Source organism: Trichomonas vaginalis, chromosome IV (assembly GCF_026262505.1).
Source record: "Trichomonas vaginalis G3 chromosome IV, whole genome shotgun sequence".
Classification (NCBI taxonomy): Eukaryota; Parabasalia; order Trichomonadida; family Trichomonadidae; genus Trichomonas; species Trichomonas vaginalis.
The window spans coordinates 18,677,008-18,698,231 of record NC_067206.1 but is presented as its reverse complement, the minus strand read 5'-3'; the positions used below and the strand labels follow the sequence as shown (position 1 = coordinate 18,698,231).

Genomic DNA, 21,224 nt, shown 5'->3' with positions numbered 1-21,224 from the left:
GTCAGAAATTATGACTGAGGATCTTCGTCGTACTGGGTTTGTAATTTTTGCAGCTCGTGAAGCTTCATTAGTTATGAGACTTCATCAGAACAACTGCACTGTTGATTTTAAGATTATAAAAGAAAGATGGGAAAACATGAGTGGGCGTAAGAAAAATTTATATAACAAAGAAGCAGAGAAAGATCCAAAAATTCAACGTGTTTGTACATGGTCTAGAAAACCAAGAATGGCATTCCAATTTTATCAACAAGAAGTCGCTTGTTTAGAACCGATTGAACAAATACAATCCTGGAAGAGAATTCCACCTAACAAAAAACAAATATATTGTACTAAAGCAATAGAAGAACTTGATCATCTTACAAAAAGACCACATCCTCTTCCAGAAATCAAAGATGGTGTTGCAAAACTATGGAGTGCTATTGATTTTTATAAAGATCAAGCTCTTATAGAAGCTATTAAACAAAATTCCGACTTTCCTCCTGAAATTTTTGAAATGAAAACTTTAGAATACTGGGAATTACTTTCTAAAGAACAACAAGAACCATACCTACTTCTTGAATTCCGTGAAATAGAAGCAGTTGCCGCTAGAATCGAAAAAGAAGGTTTCAATCCAATAAGACCAGATTTAAGTATTCAATTTATCCTTGCAAATATCCGCTCTAGAGCTGAATTACTAGATAACTACGTATCAAAGTACTGGTCTCTCGTTGATGGATTGTGCTCTTATATGGAAGATTCTTCTGAAGATAAAATTGCTGAGGAAGCAATTAATAAACTCGAGAAATGCCGTATGCAAATGGAAGTTCTGAATATAGATAATAACTCTAAGCTTAGTTTATCTCAAGGTTTCAAAGATATGTTCAAAGAACTCATGTGGAGAGTTAAACCGGAGTACTCTAATGATACAATTAATAGAGTTGCTGCTGAGTATTGGAATTGGATGGATAAATACGAAATAGAAACAATTGCTTCTAAATTAGTTTTAAATATGTAAAAAATAAGTAAATATTACTGTATTTTCTGATATGTATATAAATGTTTTTTAAATGTGTACCCATTAAGTAGAGTATTTCTTGATTTTGAAGTAAATCATTTTATATTTCAACATCTTCAAGGCTTAAGAGGAAATAAACTAAACCAAAATGTACACATACCGAATAGCAAATATAATGAGTATATTTGTATGATAGAACACAATGAGTTATGTGATAATTTATGAATTTTCTTGATTTGATTAGAGTAGACTTGAACAATACATGAAACTGTGAGGTGACAGTTTTATTCTTAAATATTACAAAGGTATATTAACAATTCAGATAATTATATAAATAAACTCTAGATTTTTTGTGTTAATCAATACATCTGGCATTTAATAGAGAGAAAGTTTTCGATCCTATATACAAACAATCAATAATTTAACAGAATCAAAGTGAGATAAAAAGATAATTATGATAATAACATCATCTTGGTTTATCTTCACATGCATTTATGCCATACCTGAGCTAGGTAAACAATGTCCAGTTGTTTTACAACAAAATATTGATTAATTCAAAGATATATCAAAATTTGAATTTAAAAATGATATAAAAAGCAATAGAGAAATGATAGTTTAACCGATTATATATAATATTTATGTAAACAAAGAATATATAAAACAAAATTAATAATAAAATCATTAATCATTGGAAACTACTTGTAAATTTAACAAGTATAGAAGGATTTGCTCTCCATATATTCACGCCATCCATTACTCTTATCTCTGGTAGCTTATGGAGACCTATTTTCAGAGGAGTGAAATTAAAAATCAATTTTCTAATTTCTCCAGCGTCCATGTGGAAATTAGACTTCGTCATACCACATACAATGAAGTTCTCATTACTATTCTCTCTAACTTCAATCAATAATTCGGAATCTTTTCTCGCAGATAATTCCAAGTAAATTTCTGAAGGAACTAGTTGGTACATTTCAGATGGGAATGATGCAGAGACGTCCACATTTTGGGCTAGAATTCTTAGTTCAGGGAATTTAATCCGAAATTCCGAAATTTGGTCATATTTCGACAATGGTTTGTAAAAAACAGCTATGCTTTCATTGTACATCATGTTGCTACTTGGTAGTGTTATAACCGAAGCGATGGTCATAACTTCATTTGCCTTCAACTCAAAATTTTTTTGAAAAGGAACAATTCGAACTTCACTGTTGTCACTTTTTATATTGATAATTTTTACGTTCTCCAAATTATTAGTTCTGAGCTTTGTGATGATCATAATCTTCTCATCTGAGTTGAACATGACGTCTTTGGCATACATTTTGTTGTATTTGTCGTAAATGTTCGATTCATATTTAAATGGATCTGAAAACTGCAAAGAAAGCTCTGTAGATTTAAGATGTGCAGCTAAATTGTTCTTGGTAACCTTCCATTCGATGATTGCATGGAATTTTCCCTCTGGTTGTTTAATAAAAATAATATGTTTTTTAGTTTCGCCTCTTTTTACAACAATTTGGCCTGATTGACCAAAATTGGTCTCAAACCAAAACAGTAAATCGTCTTTCGCTGATGAAACTTCGAGTTCAAGTGGACAGTTTACATCTGAAATGGTAAATGGAGAAGGTTTTGCAATTGCGTAGCACCCATCTATATGTGGTTCAAAACAAATAGAAGGCGATAAGTTAGAATTCGAAATTGGTAAATATAATTTAACTTTTTCGATTTCAAGTATAATATTCGTGATTTTAACTAAGCATGTACTTTCATTTATATTAATTAGCGTATCCCATACTAATTTATCCATTGGTAATAAACTTACTTCAGTATCAAGTTGAATAATTTGTGGATTTGGCGTTTCATTAATGTCATTGTATTGTAAAACGCATATAGAAATTCTATTGCATAGAATTGTTATCGGAATAAATGATTTTATTTGAATTTTTGCTTGTAAAGTCTTTTGAAAAATTGATTTTTTTGTTTGAAATCCGCCAACAGCTAAAAAAGATGTTGACATTTGTTCTGTAATACCAATTTTCATATCTGGAAACGATTTAAGCTTTTGAAAAAAACTATCGATACTATTTGGTTGTAAAAACTTTATATAGCGGCTTGAAAGACACTTAAAATACATATTTATACAATTTTCATAATCAGGTAGAGATAATTGTAATGATACATCGCTGAGAAGAGTTAATATTCGTATAAGAAATGGAGGAAATTTGATAACTTGAGGTAAATACACTAATTTTTCAAGTTCACACTTAAGACCTTGAAAATCAGAAGTAGTTTTTGCATCAGATTCCAGTTGTTCGAGCTGTTTCACTAATGCAAAACTTTCCCCCATTTCTGACAATTGTAAACTTTCTGACAAATCAATTACATTTCACACTTGTTATATGTTCTTTTCTATCATTTGTTGAATTTTATTCTAGTGAACAGTTTTATTGTTCTTCAAATTGCAATAAGAAGAATGAAAGTTGAAATTAATTGATTTTTCTCACTTGAAATAAAGTATATGTCAACTCTATGGATATTTTTAGATTGGAATCACTTCATTACGCAGCAAAATTTGAGAAATAAAAGCATAAACTTCACAATTTCTTTGAAATTTTGAGAGTTATTGGTATCAAATTCTTCTTAAGTGTGCATTTATTTCTTTATGAAATGATGCGTCATGCATTTTCCAGAATTGTTAAATCAATTGTCAATAAAATCAATTTTGGATTCAATTACCATCTCTGGATTTCATAGTCTTCAATCCCTGTCAGAATGTCACGAAACTTTGAGTTAATTTCAATAAATTAAGTCAAAATTTGTGGACATACTTAAGAGGATGAAAAGTTAGGGTGCTTAGTCATATTTTCAACCTCAAATTCTTTTATTCTCTTTTAACATTGGAGAAACTATGTCTAAATGCGAAATTAATTGGACAAAGTTTCTCCAATTTGTAGTGGAGATAAGAGGCTCACGTTATATTAATATATACTCCAAATCTTTCCATATCCACTACAAAATGGAGAAACTTTGTGGAAATTTTTTGACAATAAAAAAAATCTTTTCTTTTTTCTCAATAAAAAACAGATTTATTTTATAACATTTTGCTTGACATAGAAGTAGAAACAAGAGTATAATCATCTATTCCGTAAAATGCAGGAATAGGAAGAAGCCAAAGGTACCATTTCTCAACAGGTCCGAAAACTTCAATGAAACCTTCAGAATAGCTTACTTTATAGCGACGCTGAGGAGGAGTCTTCTGCATCAACTCAAATGTAGTGACATTTTTACAAAGATGATAAAAAACGTCAATTGTAAAATGTCCGGTCATTATAACAAAGTAGAATGCAAGGAATATATAAATTATAACAGGAACAAAGTATTTCATGAGCTGGGAGTCGTTAATTATTTTGTATAATCCGTAAACTTCAAAACCAAAGAATAAACTAATGTAAATGAATCCCCAAAAGTTAAATAAGAAGAATAACTTATGGTTCCGCTTTCCTATAAAGGTTGCAAACCATAAACAAAAATGGTCGGGTCGAATAACAATTCTACGAGCTGTTTTGAAGTATTTTATGCGCTGCATAGGTATTTGTGACTTAACAAAGTCGAATTGTTCTTGTGTTGTAACTAGGCCGCCTAATTCGTGAGGATCTTCGCCATCTTCATGCATTTTGTAAGGATAATAAAATGGCAAATAGCCAGGACCTTCGAGTATACCTACATAATATGATATAATGAATAATAGCATTAAAATTGTCATTAATAGTTGATATTTCCAATCTAACCAAGGAATTACTTTTGTTAAGATAACTTCAAATACTGTATATGAGCTAAGTATAATGAAAGAAACAAGGATAGGGAATAATAATGATATCTCCCAGTTATTCAAAAATTTTGCTTTAATAATTGGTACTTTACTATAATCCAAGCCACAGCAATGACATACTGTATCATAGTGCGACATTTCAGGACATGGTGCGTTCATTGTATCACTTTGCATTTGCCAATCATTATTCATTTATAAAATTTTATTTGAAATTTTGATAAAATTATAAAGAAATTATAAAAGATTCTAACGTCTATTTCACGATACAAGCATTTCGGAAGCTTTCAAAGAAAAATTGAACAGTAGTATATGAGTGCGGGTTGTGTGACTTTTTTTGTTACATCTATATATAGACGATGCATTAAAATATAATTTATAAACACATTTAAAAAATTAACATTAATTTTAAAATAATTTATTTTTTTATTTTTTATAAAAGAAGCTATATATAGATGATGTCAGATATTCCACGATTAATTAAACATTGTTTAAATCCTGAATGGGTTAAACTTCAATTTAAAAATGAAGATTGTGAATTATTAAATGAATATGAAAGCCAAAATAAGCTAATGAGGTATAAATATAATGATAAAGAATATTTAATTTCATGGAATCAATGGAGTCATAATCAAAGACCTCATAAACGAGAAGAAGAAATTGAAAATAATGAAATGGAAATCATTGATGACATTAAAGAGGATGGAATTCCTAAATTTTGTAGAAAAACCTTTAGAACTAAGTTAGGAGCGTATAAACGTAGAGTATTAAATCCTGAATACATAAAACATTTATTTAAAAAGGAAGACTGTGAATTATTACGTTAATGAATATGAAAATGCTAAATCAAAATTGAAATATAAATATATTGGAAGTGATGAAAGGTGTAAAGATAAAGATAAAGTTTATACAGTTTCATATAATAACTGGCACACGTTAGGGATAAGAAAACATTTAGGAGATTATGGTAAAAGTTCTGAATTCTTTAAATCTAGTATGTACGAGAGAGTAAAAGAAATTAGAAATAATTATTTTCATGAATGAAAAATAAACTTTAAAAATTCATGTCTTACATTTTTGAATAATTTATTTTTTAATTTGTATGAAAATGAGTGTCAAAACTAACAACGTTAAAAAATTGGGATCCACAAATGAGGAAATAAAGGATATATTAGAGGAAGCGGGTTATGAGGTTAGTAAATATTATTTAAGAAATTGTCAAAAATTCGCGGAGTTTTTAAATGAGTTTGATTATGATAGAAAAATGAATAAAGATGATGTTATAAATTTCTTATATCCCACATCTGAAGAAGAAAACCTAAAGAACCTGATGTTTTCCCTGAATATTATGAAGAACGGATTAAGATGATGAATATGATGAAATTGAAAGACTGGAAAAAATAAGAGATGAAATAGATGAAAAAATTAAGGAATTAAGAGAAGTTGAAAAATATAATGAAAATGAAGTAGAGGGTTTAATGAATATCCCAGCTTCAGAATCAGCAGTTCAAAAATCTCATGAAGAAAGATATAAAAATTATGTCTCAGAATCAACACAAAATTTATTAGATGGTGAAATAGACGAAACACTTTCAGAAGAAGGTACTAAATTTATTCATAAACATAAGCTTCAGTTTATTGACGATGGAGATTATCCATGTATATTACTTTCACCTCCTCTTGATTCTGAAAAATTCAAAAAAGCACTGAAAAATGTAACATATGCAACAAATACGATTAAGAAAGAAGACCATGATATTTACACAAATTATTATTTAAATAAATGTACAGGTGTTGATAAAGTTTTTGATTTGTTAGATAAAATATCAAAAGAAACAATTGGTACATATAAAATTTTATGCGATTGTGGTTTCATTATTGAAGATACCAATAATGTTTCATATGAAAGAACAGCACCGAAGGAAGACGAAGTTGAAAGGTCTATACCATTCGTTATTAAGAACATAAAAGATATGAAAACTTATAAACATTATATTTATTCATTTATTTCAGAAAAAATGGAAGCAACCCATAAAACATCATCTCATCATTTTATAGCTATTCATACATTCCTTTTCAAAGTTGTGAAATTAAATAAGACAGGAATTAGATTTAATGTATCAGGGTACGCATTCTTGAGTAAATTAAAATGTATTCGTCACGTCGCGGATGATAAAAATTTATGTGTTCTTAATTCATTTTATGGACTTTAGCCCTGGACTCTCTGAGTCTCGGACTTTAAAAAAAAAATAAACTTTATTTTTATTTATTTTTAATTTTTATTCTTACATAAATGAATAAAAATGGAACAGCTAAAATGAATGATAATCAAATAAGAGCCGAAGGTAGAAGGTTATTTAAACGCTTCTATAACATTCCTGATGGTGTTAATCCTAAAACTCGTAGAAGTTATTTAAATGAAGCCATAGATGCATATGAAGGATTTGACATTTCATCAGAAAGTGAGAGGTTAGCAAGAATGTTAAACGTTAATATTGATTTTTATTATTGTGACCCTCAACCAGAAGACGTAGACATTAACAAGGTAGACTTTCCATTAGTGGAATCAATAATGATAGATCCAGAATTTGAAACAGTAAATATTTTATTAACACAGAGTCCATGTGGAAAACTTCACGCTGACAGAATTACAGACGTTGAAGCACTCACAGGATATAAAGTTTGCCCCTTTTGCAAAGAAGAAGTATATTCTATCCGTGATGATCCAGAAAGGAAAAACCAAAGAAGATTTTTAAAACATTGTGAGAAATGTAAAGAAAATAATGGAAGATTAATTCAAGACGTTCAATTGCAAAACACACAACAACCATATGCACCACATATCACGAAACAGAAGATATATCAATGGCTATTAGCACATAATTTGCAGGAATATTATAAACCAACAAGATATTATATTACTTTTGACTTCGAAACATTAGAGACTAAAGAAGAACTTCAACTTTCTGAATGTGCAACTTTGAACGCTTACTTAAAACCATTTATGGTATCATCAACTGTCAAAATAAAGCCGCAAAGCGGCGAGGTCGTAGACCGTGATAAAACATTTACGAGGAATTTTTGCTTAACATCAAGTGATTCGTTCATCTCTGATTGGATTGAATTTTTATTTTCAACCTGTTCATTAGTTGCTAAATCAAATATTGAACAATATGAAGAATTAATGAAGCCGCAAACGACGGGGACTTTGTCCCATACATTAAATGAGAAACAAAAGGAAGCAATGAAAGAGCTTTTAGATGAAGAATTTAATAAAGTGAATATCATAGGTTTTAATTCGGGAAAGTTTGATTTAAATTTAATTCTTCGTGATTTAAACACTGCAAAATGGAAAATAAAATCAATGCTGGGTTCTTCTTCTCAATTTAAGCAAGTCATTGTAAAGAAAACAAACTGTCCATATGAATTAAGATTTATTGACATCAGAAATTATATAGCGGGTGGGACATTAGACCAATTCACTCAAGATTTCGGAAACAATAAATCACGTGTTAAATCCTTTTTCCCTTATCAATTCATCACATGGGAGAATTACGAAGATGAATTATATAAAAAGGAACCATTCACTCAAGATTCATTTTATTCAGCATTAACTCAAGAAACTATATCCGATTCAGATTATCAAATATATCTCAATGATGCTAAAAATTTTGAGAATAGATTAGAATATTTTATTCATTATTGCAATAAAGACGTTGAAATTATGATTAACCCAATTGATAAAATTATTGAAGAAACATTTGTTTATAAAATTGACATGCTTCATAATCTTTCTTTATCATCGAATGCATCAATGATTCGTTACGCGTTAGCATATAAGAACTTCAATCCTAACGAAACATATCCAGAAGAAGAAAATGTGGAATCAAGTTTTGAATTAACGAAAAAGTATTGGAAATATAAAATTGAATCATATAAGAAACAAGATGAAAAAGCAGAAAGGGATACTAAAAACAATGTTTCAATGAATGACTATCAATACTATCACGATTTAATCCTTTCATCTAAATGCAAAATGTGTGGTAAAGCGTTTACATATGCTAATAAACCAACATTGGATAGAATCGATAATGAAAAACCACATACCAAAGAAAATTGTCAGTTAATGTGTTGTTATTGCAATGTCGTAAAATCAAATAAAGATGAAGATGTTCAACGTTTAAGAATCAATTTAAGAAATTATGCATTAAAAAATAATTTACCAATGACTTTAGATTCAGTTGAAGCTTATCACATTCTCCGTAATGGAATTACTGGTGGTCTATCAAATGTTCAACATCGTGTTAATCTTAAAGGAATCACGCACATTAATAAACTTTCATATAATCCAGAAACTAAAACTGTATCAAATGAGGACACCACCAACATTATGACTCATTTTGTTGGTGTTGATTTTAATTCATTATATCCTTCATCATTTTCATCTAATCCTCATGATTTCATTCAATATACTGACCATAAAATGTATATGCCGGGAAGATTGAATGGTGTTATCATTTGTGATACAGCAACAAAGAAAGCAAAAGCACTGGGAATAATTAGAAAGAAAAATACTTTATTCGTGGCTGAAGTAAAGGGTCACATTGATGAAAAATACATTAATGATTACATAAACTTTTTACCAATAATAAGAAACTTAGATATTATCACAGATGAAAAAACAATTGGCAGTTTTATGTATAATTACATGAAATCAAACAATCTACCAGTTGACCAGAAACAGAGGAAATTAACTCAGTTAGCATCAACACACAACCAATATCAACCATTTTCTTCTTATTATCTTTGGTATCTAATAGACAGATTTCATTTTATCATTGATGATATTCAATCAATTTTAACATTTACGAAAAACACTTGCTTTAATGAATTTGCGAACGAATTTATGAACGAAAGACAAAAGGCTGAATTAGAAGGAAATAAAGGAAAAAGTTTATTTTGCAAGATTTCACTTAATGGATCATATGGTTACGATGCAATGAATACACAAAATTACGCAAAGACTAAAATAATGAATGCACAGAAGGCACGCGTTGCATGTATGTCAAATAAGTTTAAAAACATAAGAGAAATAGGTGAAGATACGTATCAAGTGATGCTTAAAGATAGATTTTATAGATGTGATACATGTTTACAAGAGGCATTCTTCACTTTAGATAACGCAAAATACTGGTATTTGGTTTTCATTTATGATTTTATGTATAAATGCATGAATGTTAATCGTTTTCATTTCATTGAAGGTGATACTGATTCATCTTATTGGGCAATCGCTGGCGACCCAAATCTTCCTAACACTCAAGCATTTCAAGCAATTGTTACTGATAAACAATTTTATGATAAAAACATTTACAAATTCGCACCTTTTGATTTCTTTTGTTTTAATGAGAAATTTAAACCTAAATTAAAGAATAAAGCTGAAGAAAAAGCACATGAGAAGAAGTTATTGGGTTTAGCAATTGAGAAACAAGGTGATAACATGGTTGCTTTATGCCCCAAGTGTTATACATCATTCAACGGTTCAATTGATGGAAGTGATTTTAAAAAGATTGCACAAAAAATGAAAGGAGTTAGTTTACGACAAAATAAACAATTAACACCTAAAAATTATTTGGATATAATAATGAAATAAAGTGATATTTGATGGTCAGAATATTAATTTACAACTTAAAAACGGGTCAATGACTCGCTTAACAATTGGTAAGACTGCATTAACAGGAGCACACACTAAGGCTGTGTGTTGTGAAAATGGATGTTGTATGCCATTTATTTAATAAAATGCCACAGAAGAGACAAAAGGAACCGTTAATGATGTTTTTGATACTATGATTCAAAGAGGTGGGCACCCTTAAAACATTTATTTTATTTTTATATAAATGGATAACGCAGATTTAGAAAATTTAATTGATGATTTAGTACTTAATCAAAAAATTCTTAGTTATTATGAATTAAAATCATATCTCCAAAAATATAATAATAATATAACGGGTGATGATATGGGATATTATTATCCATATTATAAAAATGAAATTTTGAAATATCATGATAGAATAATTTCTAAAATTAAAGACAAAATTAAAATAATGAATATTCAAAGGGAAAAACTAAATCACAACTGAAACAATTGAAAGATTTTAAAAATAAAGTATTAACAGAAGAAGATATTGATGAATTATATAAATTATATAATCCTGAGCCGCAAAAGCAAAAGAAGCAAAAACAAAAGGTGCAAAACGCCAGGTCCTTCAGACCATAAATGATGCACAAGCTTTAATTTATGATTCATTAGTTAAACCATATTCAGCCCGACTTTTAAATGAAGATCAACTTTTGGAATTCATCCTTCAACATAAACTCGAAGCGGGAAAGTATATTAAACCTTTATATACAGCATATTTAAAACAAATGAATAGAATACATCCAGAATTAATGAAGGAAGGAAGGAATTCCAAAACTTCATCATCCAAAATCAAAGCAGATAAAATTAAACCACTTGCAACACCAAAACCTCTAACGACAGTACCTGCAACACCAAAACCACTCCTCCTTCAGTTAATCTTCATCATTCACTTTATTATATCCATTTCAAAACATTAAAGAAACAAAAAGATTTTAAAAAGGATTTCAAGATATTAAATAAACCAATTGACCCAAAAATTCAACCGTTAAAGGAAAAATTTAGTCGCCTTCATTTGCACCATATCCATATTCATATGAAATCGATCATTTAGAATATTCAAAAGGAAACGTTACTTATTTATTTACCATTAACATTAACACCAGATATTTATATTGCATTCCAGTGAAAGGGAAAACAGAACAGGAAACAAGAAGAGCTATTCAATACTTACTAGATCATGAAAGAGTAGATAATATCAGGGGTGATGGTGATAAAGGATTTCAGGCAGCTATGACTCATTATTTCCCACAAATTAATTTTTACTTTTCATCCTCTCCATATACGTTTCATAATAAAATAGTTGATGCGGTAATGAGAACTCTTAGAGATGCGTTAGGGGTTAACGGTCAGATATACTGGGATGGAAATCATGACTCCATCATACAACAGTTAGTATATTATTACAATAATACATGGCATAGAACAATAAACATGAAACCAGTGGAAATGAAAAATGATATTTCAAAAGAATGGGAATATATTAGAAAGCAAATGGAAAGGTTGAATGATGTTAAACGTGAACAAATTAATTCGGGGCTCATGAATTTTAAACAAGGGGATAAAGTTTTGATTCATCTCGATTATGGAAAAACTGATAAATCAATGACAAAAAGAAGACGAAGATTTGACACAATAGCTGAATTTGTTAGATATATTAACGGCAATGCATTAGTTGAGGTTAACAATAAATTAATAGAAATTCCGATTTATTTTATTACTCCATTATATTTAAATAATATTTAATTTTTTTATTTCGTAAGAAATGAGTGACAACGAAGCATCCAAGAGTCCAGACAATGAATATAAAAAGAAACTAAACAGAATTAAATCAAAAATATGCTATTACAAAAAGAAGCCACAATGCGGTGAGGTTGAAAACGATAAAGAGAGGAAAGAAATAATCGAAAAATTAGAAACTTACCGTTCAATCCTTAAACTGAGTGAAGCAAAAATAAAAGAATTTAATAGAATAAATAAATTGATTGGAAGAGATGAATTTAATAAAGATGAATTTTTAAACTCAATCCAAATTTAATTTTTATTCCTCTTCGACAACATCTCTCTTTCCATCATTACTGCATAACCACATTTTCTCAGTTTTAGTGGTTTGTTATTTTTAACATGTTCTTGCATCATTTTTATCATTTCCTCCCTTGTTATGATTCGTGGTAAATTTTGAGCTTGTGGGGTATTCATTTATGATAAAAATAAAAATTTGTTATCACTTATTTTATCGTTAATGATTTCAGGTTATTCAATAATTATTTATTTTTGAAGAACTGAAGGTGTCACTATGTCACTCAGTGTCACTCGGTTATTTAACTTCTCTGAAAAAATGAGACAACATGACATTTTGACAACATGGGGGATTAATGCAAAAATAAATTCAAATCATACTTTATAAAGCTTCATTTACAGGTATTTCATCATCAGTAAATGAATCCTCATTATCGTTTGGTTCAACCTGTTTATATAATCCTTTCATTTCTTCTTTCAAAACATAATACCATGTCTGTTTACCATCTATTCTTCTCTGTTTCTTATCACATTTATCCTTAATACTCATTTGAAAATTCTTGTCTTTCATGTCTGATGGTTTGCAGAATAGAGCATTTTTACACGTCATACCTGCACACAATTCATCATAATGTGTATTTATCCATACATCTAAAGGATTTGATGATAACTCGATTAAATCTTGTTTGGCTTCAGTCATCGGTATGATTCGTACATTAAATGATGAAAGGTCATATTGCATAAAATATGTTAGTAAATTATCATAAAATTCCTTTGTACATGAATCCATTAAATTCTTGAAGTAATCAAATTGACCCTTAAATTTACCATTAACTCTTAAAACTACGTATCTTCTGTCTCCAACTTCAATTTTGACAGGGTAAACGTTATTAGTTACGAAAATGAAGTTTGCAACGTTCTGTGCTGTTCTTCTAGGTTGATTCTTTTCATTAATTCTAATCTCATTATCCGTTATAATTGATTTCAAAGCGTTGAAGTTTGCGAGTCTATCTTCACCTACATTCTTGAGTTCATTAAGTACAAGAAACATTTTATTCTCAACTACTGAATTGAAATTACCCGTTAGCTCACCTATTTCGGTAATGTTTTTTACATGAAATAACCAGCGAGAAGTTCAGAAATAATGTCTGTGAATCTGTTTTTACCTGTTCCCTGAAGTCCTTTCAAAATAATTGCTGTTTCATTCTTGATTCCAGGATGTTGAATCATTGATGCAATCCAGCCGAGAAGGTATTATACACTTCATCGTTATTATCACAAATGGCTTCTTTAATGAAATCCATAAACATCTCAATTTTTGAGTAATCAGGCTTTTCAAGAACGTTGTATTTATAACCCTGAAACGTTGAGAAAACATCTGGAGAATCAGATTTAAAGCAAACACCTTAACGGTTAATGAAGACAATTGATTTAGTAGTACATCCCATGCTGTTATGGTTTTACTTCTTCTTTAAATAATTTAATCATTTTGAGTGACTCTTTCATGTTTGATTGAAGAACGAATGATATTTGATTCATTTTGTCGTGTATGTTGTAATCTTTTGAATGAAATATTTATTTCCACAATCTACAAAACGGATTACACGTGATAAATCCTCAATTACTTCAGAACTGTTTTTATACTGATGATTTTCAGCCTTCGTCTAAGATCTGTTATCAAAAACGAGTCATCAAGTTTGATATCAAATGTTATTTTTGGCTTACGTAATAAAGGTAAAACATATTCATCATAATATTCCTTTTGATATAGTTTTAGAATCTTCACCAAAACAAATGGAGAAGTCATTAAATGTGCAATATATTACGTGCTTTTTCAAAATTACTTTTTGCTTTTTCAGTTAAATTGCAGAAGTTATAAACATTATCGTATGCTTCATTAATTAAATGATTAGGTAATGAATTAATTGCTTGAAACAGTGTGAATAATGTAACTTCTTTTTCTAAATTCATATTTCCACCGTCATTATGTACTTCAAAATCACAGATGCCATCAAACTATGCTCTGGGCAAGTTTATCGTCAATGTTTACATCTTTGTTTTCATTCATGATAGTCTTTATTTCTTCGTTCTTCTGTTCAACTCTTACCTTAATATTCAAATCATTTAATATATCATTCACTGTTCTGGTTATGGTCGAGTCGTAACTTCCACGAATGAATGAGTATGTATTGATTGGTTCTGTTGCATTCTTGCGAACTCTTGAATCAGCCATAACTACTAAAGAACGCTTTGAATCATCCATAGAAGTCATTATATCAATATCGTAATCATTGCAGGAATAGCATTTAATCATTCTGTTCGAAACTGAATAGAAGAAATTAGTGTTACAATAAATGTGAAGACCTCCTGAAGCGGTTTTAACGATAACATCTTTATCCAAAAGTTTTGATAAAATGTCTTTTCTAACTGTTTCTTTAAGTTCATCATTGTATGATTTATTGATATCAACATCTATAATCGTTAAATTTGATATTTTATTTACTAATAAAGCCATACCAGTTTTCCTTCCTCTTCCTCCATCGTGTTTGAGGTAGTTATGTAAATCAATCTTGTTTTCACCAATTCTTTCGTTGAGGGTTTTAGTTTCTGCCACAACTAATTCCTCAGCTAATGAATCAATAACTTTTTCATCAGAAACGATAAAGTTGCTGTTGTTGTTTGTTGTTGTCATTTATATAGGAATAAAAAAATAAAAATAATTTTAAAACTAACTTTATTTTTGGGCTGCATCAAATTTCCATGACTGTTGTCAAAATGTCATGTTGTCACAATTTTTCAGAGAAGTTAAATAACCGAGTGACACTGAGTGACATAGTGACACCTTCAGTTCTTCAAAAATAATTAATTATTGAATAACTGGGAAATAAATTTACGTCAAATATGCAATTTATAAAATCTTATGTCGACAGGCTACGTAGCACAGTGGTCAAAGGTGGTGTTATGGAGGGGTCAGAGTCTGTGGTTCGAACCGCGACAGCGCCGTATTTTCTTATTTTCTTTGTTTGTCTTGTTTGTCGTGAATAAAAAGTGTCATAAAAGTGCTCTATCTTCCACGGGAATAAATAAAAAATTTACTTTATTTCTTCTTTATTTCTTCTTTATTTCTTTGTTCCCGTGGAAGAAGGGTTTTGCTGTTTTTTCTCAGCCGAAATCAATGATTTTTTCATTTTTGGAATCCTTAGCGAATGAGGAATCTTTTCTCTCGTGGAAGCTTTGACCTAAAATATATTTTAGGTGAAGAGGTGAGATCTCACCTGTTTTTTCACCTGTTTTTATGGTAGCAGTGAAATAAAATTTTGTTATCAGTTATTTTATCATCATTTTATTAAGTTCATCTTTAGTTAATAATTTGAATGGATTCGCTAATGTTCCACCTTGAGTCACAACACTTACCCTGGCTAATTGTGAAGAACCTGGGATAAGTACTCCACGAAATGATTTCATTGGTATCATTAATTTAGAAATAGTTGGCTTAATTAATTTGGTCATTTATGATAAAAATAAAATTGCATAATTTAAATTTTTTTTTCTTTCTCATTTTCTCATTTTCTCATTTTTCATTCTGTTTTGGTTTCAGCAACTTTTCAAGTTGTTGTCTTGTCAGTAACTTTAATTTTAACTTTGGATCAAATATTGGGTTTCCATCTTTATCTCTTCCAATAACACCATATGGTAGAATCTTCATTTATACTAAAATAAAAATTTAAATTATGCTGTTTGCTCTTTTGGAGCTCCTAAAGTTTGTTTCACAAACATTGAGCGTTCATTGAACTCTATACCATGCGAATACAGTCATAAATGGTGGCATGTAATCTTTACTTTGTCCCGTTGTTTGTGTATATCCTGAAACGCGATGTGTATGGTTTCCTTCTCCTGAGTGTCACTCCAGTAACAATTTATGGCAAACTTAACGTTGTCTTTAACATCATATCCTTTACCTTTTGTCATTCCTGACCAATCCCAATATCTATGCTTATGCCAACCCGCTTGAGATGTACTTAAATCTATGTAGTGACTGTGTGCAGGTAAATTTTCACCTGTAATCGTTTTACTTCCCCTGTTTCCTTTGAAGAGTTTGCACAATACAAAAACCTGTCGACTATTTGTTCCCATGCACCAACACCAAACATTGCTTGAGGACCTCTCACATCCATAGATGTATAAATAGAACCTACTGGGTTCATTAAATCAAACATATGAGATAATATAGGATTGTCTCTTTTGAACTTAAAATATAGTGTAACTATTTCGGGTTTCTTCTGGTTTGTGTCAGAATATTTTTTATAATATAATCTTATGTTTTCAGGGTATGTAAAATCTTGACTATAATATTTATTTTTGTCATCTATATAATAATATACTATTCTCGTTTTTTCTATTGCATTATATCTTTTATATCTATAATAATCTAAATATAATGTTTGCTTTTGTTCATCTACATGCGGCGTTCTGACATCATCTCCAGAGTCGAAATAATACGGTGCTGGAGCTACGTTAGACAATGTCATATCCGTCATTTCATAAACTCTTAAATATTTCTTTTGTTCGTCTCCATATAAGTTTAAGTAACAGTTGTTGTCTAATGGAACTTTAACTTGTGTACCATTATTCTTTATATAGCCTACATACATTTCATTGTTATTTTTCGGAATGAGTTTATACCGTATACCATTTTTTAAGGAATGTACCAATTGCCCTCTAAAATATTTATTTTCTTCATAGACGGAAAAGTCACCAGCAATAGTTTCAATATTTTTAGTTGTTCCTATCAAACTTTGGTATATTTCATTCACATATTCTTTATTTGCTTTCTTCTCTAACTCATCGTTAACATAAGTTTTATCTGCTTTAAGGTCTAAACATTCTGAAACCCATCCTGTATCAGCTTTAGTTTTTAAAATCTTCGATGTCCGTTCATGGTACCATTCAACCCTTTCGATAATTTCATTATCTTTTTCATTAACATATTCCTTATCTGCTTTCTTCATTAACTCACTATCCACAAGTCCCTTATCTGCTTTCTTCATTAACTCACTATCCACATATTCCTTATCTGCCTTCTTCATTAACTCACTATCCACATATTCCTTATCTGCTTTCTTCATTAATGCACTAGCCACAAGTCCCTTATCTGCCTTCTTCATTAACTCACTATCCACATATTCCTTATCTGCCTTCTTCATTAACTCACTATCCACATATTCCTTATCTGCTTTCTTCATTAACTCACTATCCACATATTCCTTATCTGCTTTCTTCATTAACTCACTATCCACATATTCCTTATCTGCTTTCTTCATTAACTCACTATCCACATATTCCTTATCTGCCTTCTTCATTAACTCACTATCCACATATTCCTTATCTGCTTTCTTCATTATGTCATTTAGGAAACCTTCTATGAATTCCTCATTTAAATTAAATCTTCCAATCTTCAAAACTTTAGGAAATGCATTTAATGCGTAATATCTTTGTTCTTCTGGTGGAATTGATGTTATATCATCCGTTATTCCTTTAATTTTTGAATTCATAAATAAAATTTCTTTTATATTTGATATCACTGCACCACCCTTGCAAACGAATTCAAAATGGTCATTTTTCAATACTATCTCCAAATCTCCATATTTCAACCTTTGCGTTTGTTCTGCCGTCTTTGAATTATATGCATATGTGGCGTAAGTAATGGTCTGTGCCTTAAGTTGCTGTGGTTGCTGTTGTTTAATCATTTATTATGATTTAAAAATAAATATTTAATCTGTTATCTCATCAGCTATTTTTTCTATTTGAAATTGCCATAATATTTCATTCATAAATTCTAAATCACAATCAATAGGTCAGTTATTCTAAATTTAATATTTGATAAATCTTTTGAATGAAGAATAAATGAATTCCCAGATAATTGAAACGGATATGATAAAGAAAATGTGTTTAAGTTGATGGATAAAATGTTTTGTATTGATGGGTAAGAGTTAGGGTCTAATGTTTGATGTGAAAATCTCATTGGGGTATTAACTTTATCACATTTGATTAAAATGAAATTGGAACCAGTGTCAGAATACAAAACATCCCCAACATCTTTTTCAAAATTTAATATCCCCAACATTGAACGAAGATGAGGAGTACAAAATTTAATTTTCAGCGGGAATTTAATAAGGTTATTTATTTCATCAAGTTCAAAAAGTTTATCAGGTTTTGATTTAAAATTTTCTTCATACCAAACGATAAATGATTCATTTAAATAACTTAAAATTGTGTTAATATCCCATTTCGTTATCACATTATTTATATACATATCATACGTTTTTTCAAGGTCATCTTTAATAAATGATATATAATCTGAAGGGTCTAAAAGAATGGGATTAAATTTACCACTCACAGAAACGAGAGTAACATTATAAATTCCACTAACTGTTAAATTTAATTCACAACTATTATTCGAAATAATATTGATAATTGACATTTTTATTACGATTAAAAATATGGTAAAGCGTTATTTTCCAGTGATAAATAAAACTAGAATAAGATTACCTCAAGAATTCATAAATTCAACGAATAAGAAATTCATTCATGTTATAAATTTCAGTGTTTTCAGAAAATATGAGTCAATGTCATATTCATCATCGGGTTATATTTCACTTCATTCAAATTTAGTTCAATCAAACCCATATAATGACCATTTCATAAGATTTTCAGATGGTATTAAAAATGCAATTGATAGATTAAAATATGAACAGATTGACAATATCGAATTTTTGGAATTTTGGTTTAAATATCCTGATGGAAAAAAGATTGAAGTTAAAGATAAAGCTGATACTATAACAAAAACAATTACAATGACCGATCCAGATAGTGGGGAACAAAAAGAAATAAAACAAACGATAGAAACTGGTGAAAGGTCAATTATTATTGATTATGATTCAAAGGATTATTATTCAATAATGTTAATGCTTGAATATTAAATAGCCTTAACAAAGAATTTTTCAAGTGATATTTTATATTCATCAACTATTTTATTATAAATATCATTATATGTTAAATGAAGTTCAGTTGTTGTTCCGTTCTTTGATATCTTAATTGTGCTAATATCCTTTATAGGATTTATTTTTGCAACTGTTCCGCAGCATGAAACCTCATCATCTATGAAAAATTGAATCTTCACGTCTGAATCTTGAACATCACAAAGAATGGCGATAATGTGAATTAATGATTCATAAGGTAAAATAATTAAACCGGATTGATCAATTAAATTTATTATTGAATCATAATTATCAGTTATTATATCACGGTAAATTTTCATTAATTCAGAATTAATGTCTATTTTATATGGCGCATTGCGACTGGAATCGTATATTCCTGGGTTCTCGATGTTTGATGAAAGAGGTGGGGGGTATGTTGGATATGTGGGGATTTCAACGGGTTCTTTACCGGGTTCAGATAAAATGATTGGGTCTCCATTCTCATGGTTTTCTTCATTCTCCTCATTCTTCGGTAAGTCACGAGTTAATAAATTTGGTTGAGTTGCTGACCTTGTTAATTCAGGGCTAACATTAACTTTAACATTTTGAATAATTCGTGATTTATCATCATTTACGTTATAACCAACCGTAATCTCTGCTTTTGCGTTAGTGTTCTTTTGACTAGTGAAACGTCTTCTCATTTATAATCGAATAAAAAAGAAAAATATATTTAAAGTTTTATTTAGTTGTTACGGTAATATCCCAAGGTTCATCCTTGTTTGCTTATACTTTCTTTGTAACTGCACCAATTATGTTATTGATAATGATTTGAGTTTCTTCAAGTCTTATTTTATCATTTACAATATCTTTAATCATTTCATTACATGCATTCTTAAAACCATCTGATTTTTCTAATTTACGTCTATCACTTTCTTTAATTAAATCAAAGTTATAACCTTGTTGAGAATAAAGTGGTTTCTTTATCAATTCCTTGAACGCTTCTGAAAGTGAAGATGAAGAAATTCTTGCCACTTGAATTGGTTTAAATTCTGCTTTCATTGCTTCTTTCTGTTCATTGAACACTGGATCGAATAAAGCAACTTTAAAGAATTTCTTAGCTGGAATTTCAGGTCTCAAATTTGCATATTGACCATCAAACTGGTTAGAATATCGTGGTAATCCATCCGGTCCCTCTTCAATAGCATTTAATTCTTCATTGAAATAAGAATATGGATTATGACGGTATGAATTAATTGGACCATTTTCACCTTTTCCAATGTATTGTTTAACAGCTTTTCCATTTTCATCAAATTGCATAGGATAACGTTCATTATATGCTTTACGTTTAGGATAATCCGTCATTGTTAATTTATACCCATTTATGACTTTAATATTTCCTTGACCATCAGTAACGAAAACCTCATTTATACCATCAGGTTTTCCATTTGGACCTGTAATGTCTGCTTCGTGTGCTTCCCAATTTGGACCATGACGTTTGGCATATGCTTGAGCTTCTGGTAATGTTAAAACATTTCTCATTTGTTTAACATCTTTTTGAAGACCAGCAACAATATGAACTAATTCTTTCATTCCATCGGGAACTTTCATAGTTCTATTATATGCACCCTTTTTGTTTGTTCCTTGTTTTAATGGAACCTGTAGAAGATTTGCAATTTCTGTCATGTTTAATTATAAATAAAAAATAAAAATTAATTATACAAA

General features: G+C 29.6%; 12 protein-coding genes across 12 annotated transcripts, besides 3 other annotated features; 5 read left to right on the top strand and 7 right to left on the bottom strand.

Moving 5' to 3' along the window:
* Positions 1–10: 10 nt before the first annotated feature.
* On the top strand, positions 11–994 carry TVAGG3_0123380 (HMG-box family; the record flags this gene model as incomplete). The annotated part of the gene is made up of 1 exon (XM_001304324.1): positions 11–994. The coding sequence occupies one exon, from the start codon at positions 11–13 to the stop codon at positions 992–994; it is 984 nt and encodes a 327-aa protein (XP_001304325.1).
* A 526-nt stretch (positions 995–1,520) lies between these two features.
* TVAGG3_0123370 (gryzun golgi trafficking family) lies at positions 1,521–3,425 on the bottom strand (the record flags this gene model as incomplete). The annotated part of the gene is made up of 1 exon (XM_001304323.1): positions 1,680–2,792. One exon carries the CDS (start codon positions 2,790–2,792, stop codon positions 1,680–1,682), a length of 1,113 nt encoding a protein of 370 aa, XP_001304324.1.
* A 340-nt stretch (positions 3,426–3,765) lies between these two features.
* Positions 3,766–4,036: a mobile genetic element.
* A 40-nt stretch (positions 4,037–4,076) lies between these two features.
* TVAGG3_0123350 (cysteine S-palmitoyltransferase protein) lies at positions 4,077–5,006 on the bottom strand (the record flags this gene model as incomplete). Its single annotated transcript, XM_001304322.1, has 1 exon — positions 4,077–5,006. The coding sequence occupies one exon, from the start codon at positions 5,004–5,006 to the stop codon at positions 4,077–4,079; it is 930 nt and encodes a 309-aa protein (XP_001304323.1).
* Positions 5,007–5,951: 945 nt separating this feature from the next.
* Positions 5,952–6,344: a mobile genetic element.
* Positions 5,962–21,224: part of a mobile genetic element that runs on past the window's edge.
* TVAGG3_0123330 (DNA/RNA polymerase superfamily) lies at positions 7,384–8,691 on the top strand (the record flags this gene model as incomplete). The annotated part of the gene is made up of 1 exon (XM_051223645.1): positions 7,384–8,691. A coding segment is annotated over one exon (1,308 nt), but the record flags the coding sequence as incomplete, so codon positions are not given.
* TVAGG3_0123320 (DNA/RNA polymerases family) lies at positions 9,037–10,018 on the top strand (the record flags this gene model as incomplete). The annotated part of the gene is made up of 1 exon (XM_051223644.1): positions 9,037–10,018. A coding segment is annotated over one exon (982 nt), but the record flags the coding sequence as incomplete, so codon positions are not given.
* On the top strand, positions 11,821–12,252 carry TVAGG3_0123310 (uncharacterized protein; the record flags this gene model as incomplete). The annotated part of the gene is made up of 1 exon (XM_051223643.1): positions 11,821–12,252. The coding sequence occupies one exon, from the start codon at positions 11,821–11,823 to the stop codon at positions 12,250–12,252; it is 432 nt and encodes a 143-aa protein (XP_051108629.1).
* Positions 12,272–12,544, top strand: TVAGG3_0123300 (uncharacterized protein; the record flags this gene model as incomplete). The annotated part of the gene is made up of 1 exon (XM_051223642.1): positions 12,272–12,544. One exon carries the CDS (start codon positions 12,272–12,274, stop codon positions 12,542–12,544), a length of 273 nt encoding a protein of 90 aa, XP_051108628.1.
* Positions 12,908–13,267, bottom strand: TVAGG3_0123290 (uncharacterized protein; the record flags this gene model as incomplete). The annotated part of the gene is made up of 1 exon (XM_051223641.1): positions 12,908–13,267. The coding sequence occupies one exon, from the start codon at positions 13,265–13,267 to the stop codon at positions 12,908–12,910; it is 360 nt and encodes a 119-aa protein (XP_051108627.1).
* On the bottom strand, positions 14,579–15,217 carry TVAGG3_0123280 (Prim-pol domain family; the record flags this gene model as incomplete). The annotated part of the gene is made up of 1 exon (XM_051223640.1): positions 14,579–15,217. A coding segment is annotated over one exon (639 nt), but the record flags the coding sequence as incomplete, so codon positions are not given.
* On the bottom strand, positions 17,001–18,272 carry TVAGG3_0123270 (uncharacterized protein; the record flags this gene model as incomplete). The annotated part of the gene is made up of 1 exon (XM_051223639.1): positions 17,001–18,272. A coding segment is annotated over one exon (1,272 nt), but the record flags the coding sequence as incomplete, so codon positions are not given.
* TVAGG3_0123260 (uncharacterized protein) lies at positions 19,785–20,203 on the bottom strand (the record flags this gene model as incomplete). The annotated part of the gene is made up of 1 exon (XM_001286423.2): positions 19,785–20,203. A coding segment is annotated over one exon (419 nt), but the record flags the coding sequence as incomplete, so codon positions are not given.
* On the bottom strand, positions 20,286–21,185 carry TVAGG3_0123250 (uncharacterized protein; the record flags this gene model as incomplete). The annotated part of the gene is made up of 1 exon (XM_051223638.1): positions 20,286–21,185. The coding sequence occupies one exon, from the start codon at positions 21,183–21,185 to the stop codon at positions 20,286–20,288; it is 900 nt and encodes a 299-aa protein (XP_051108624.1).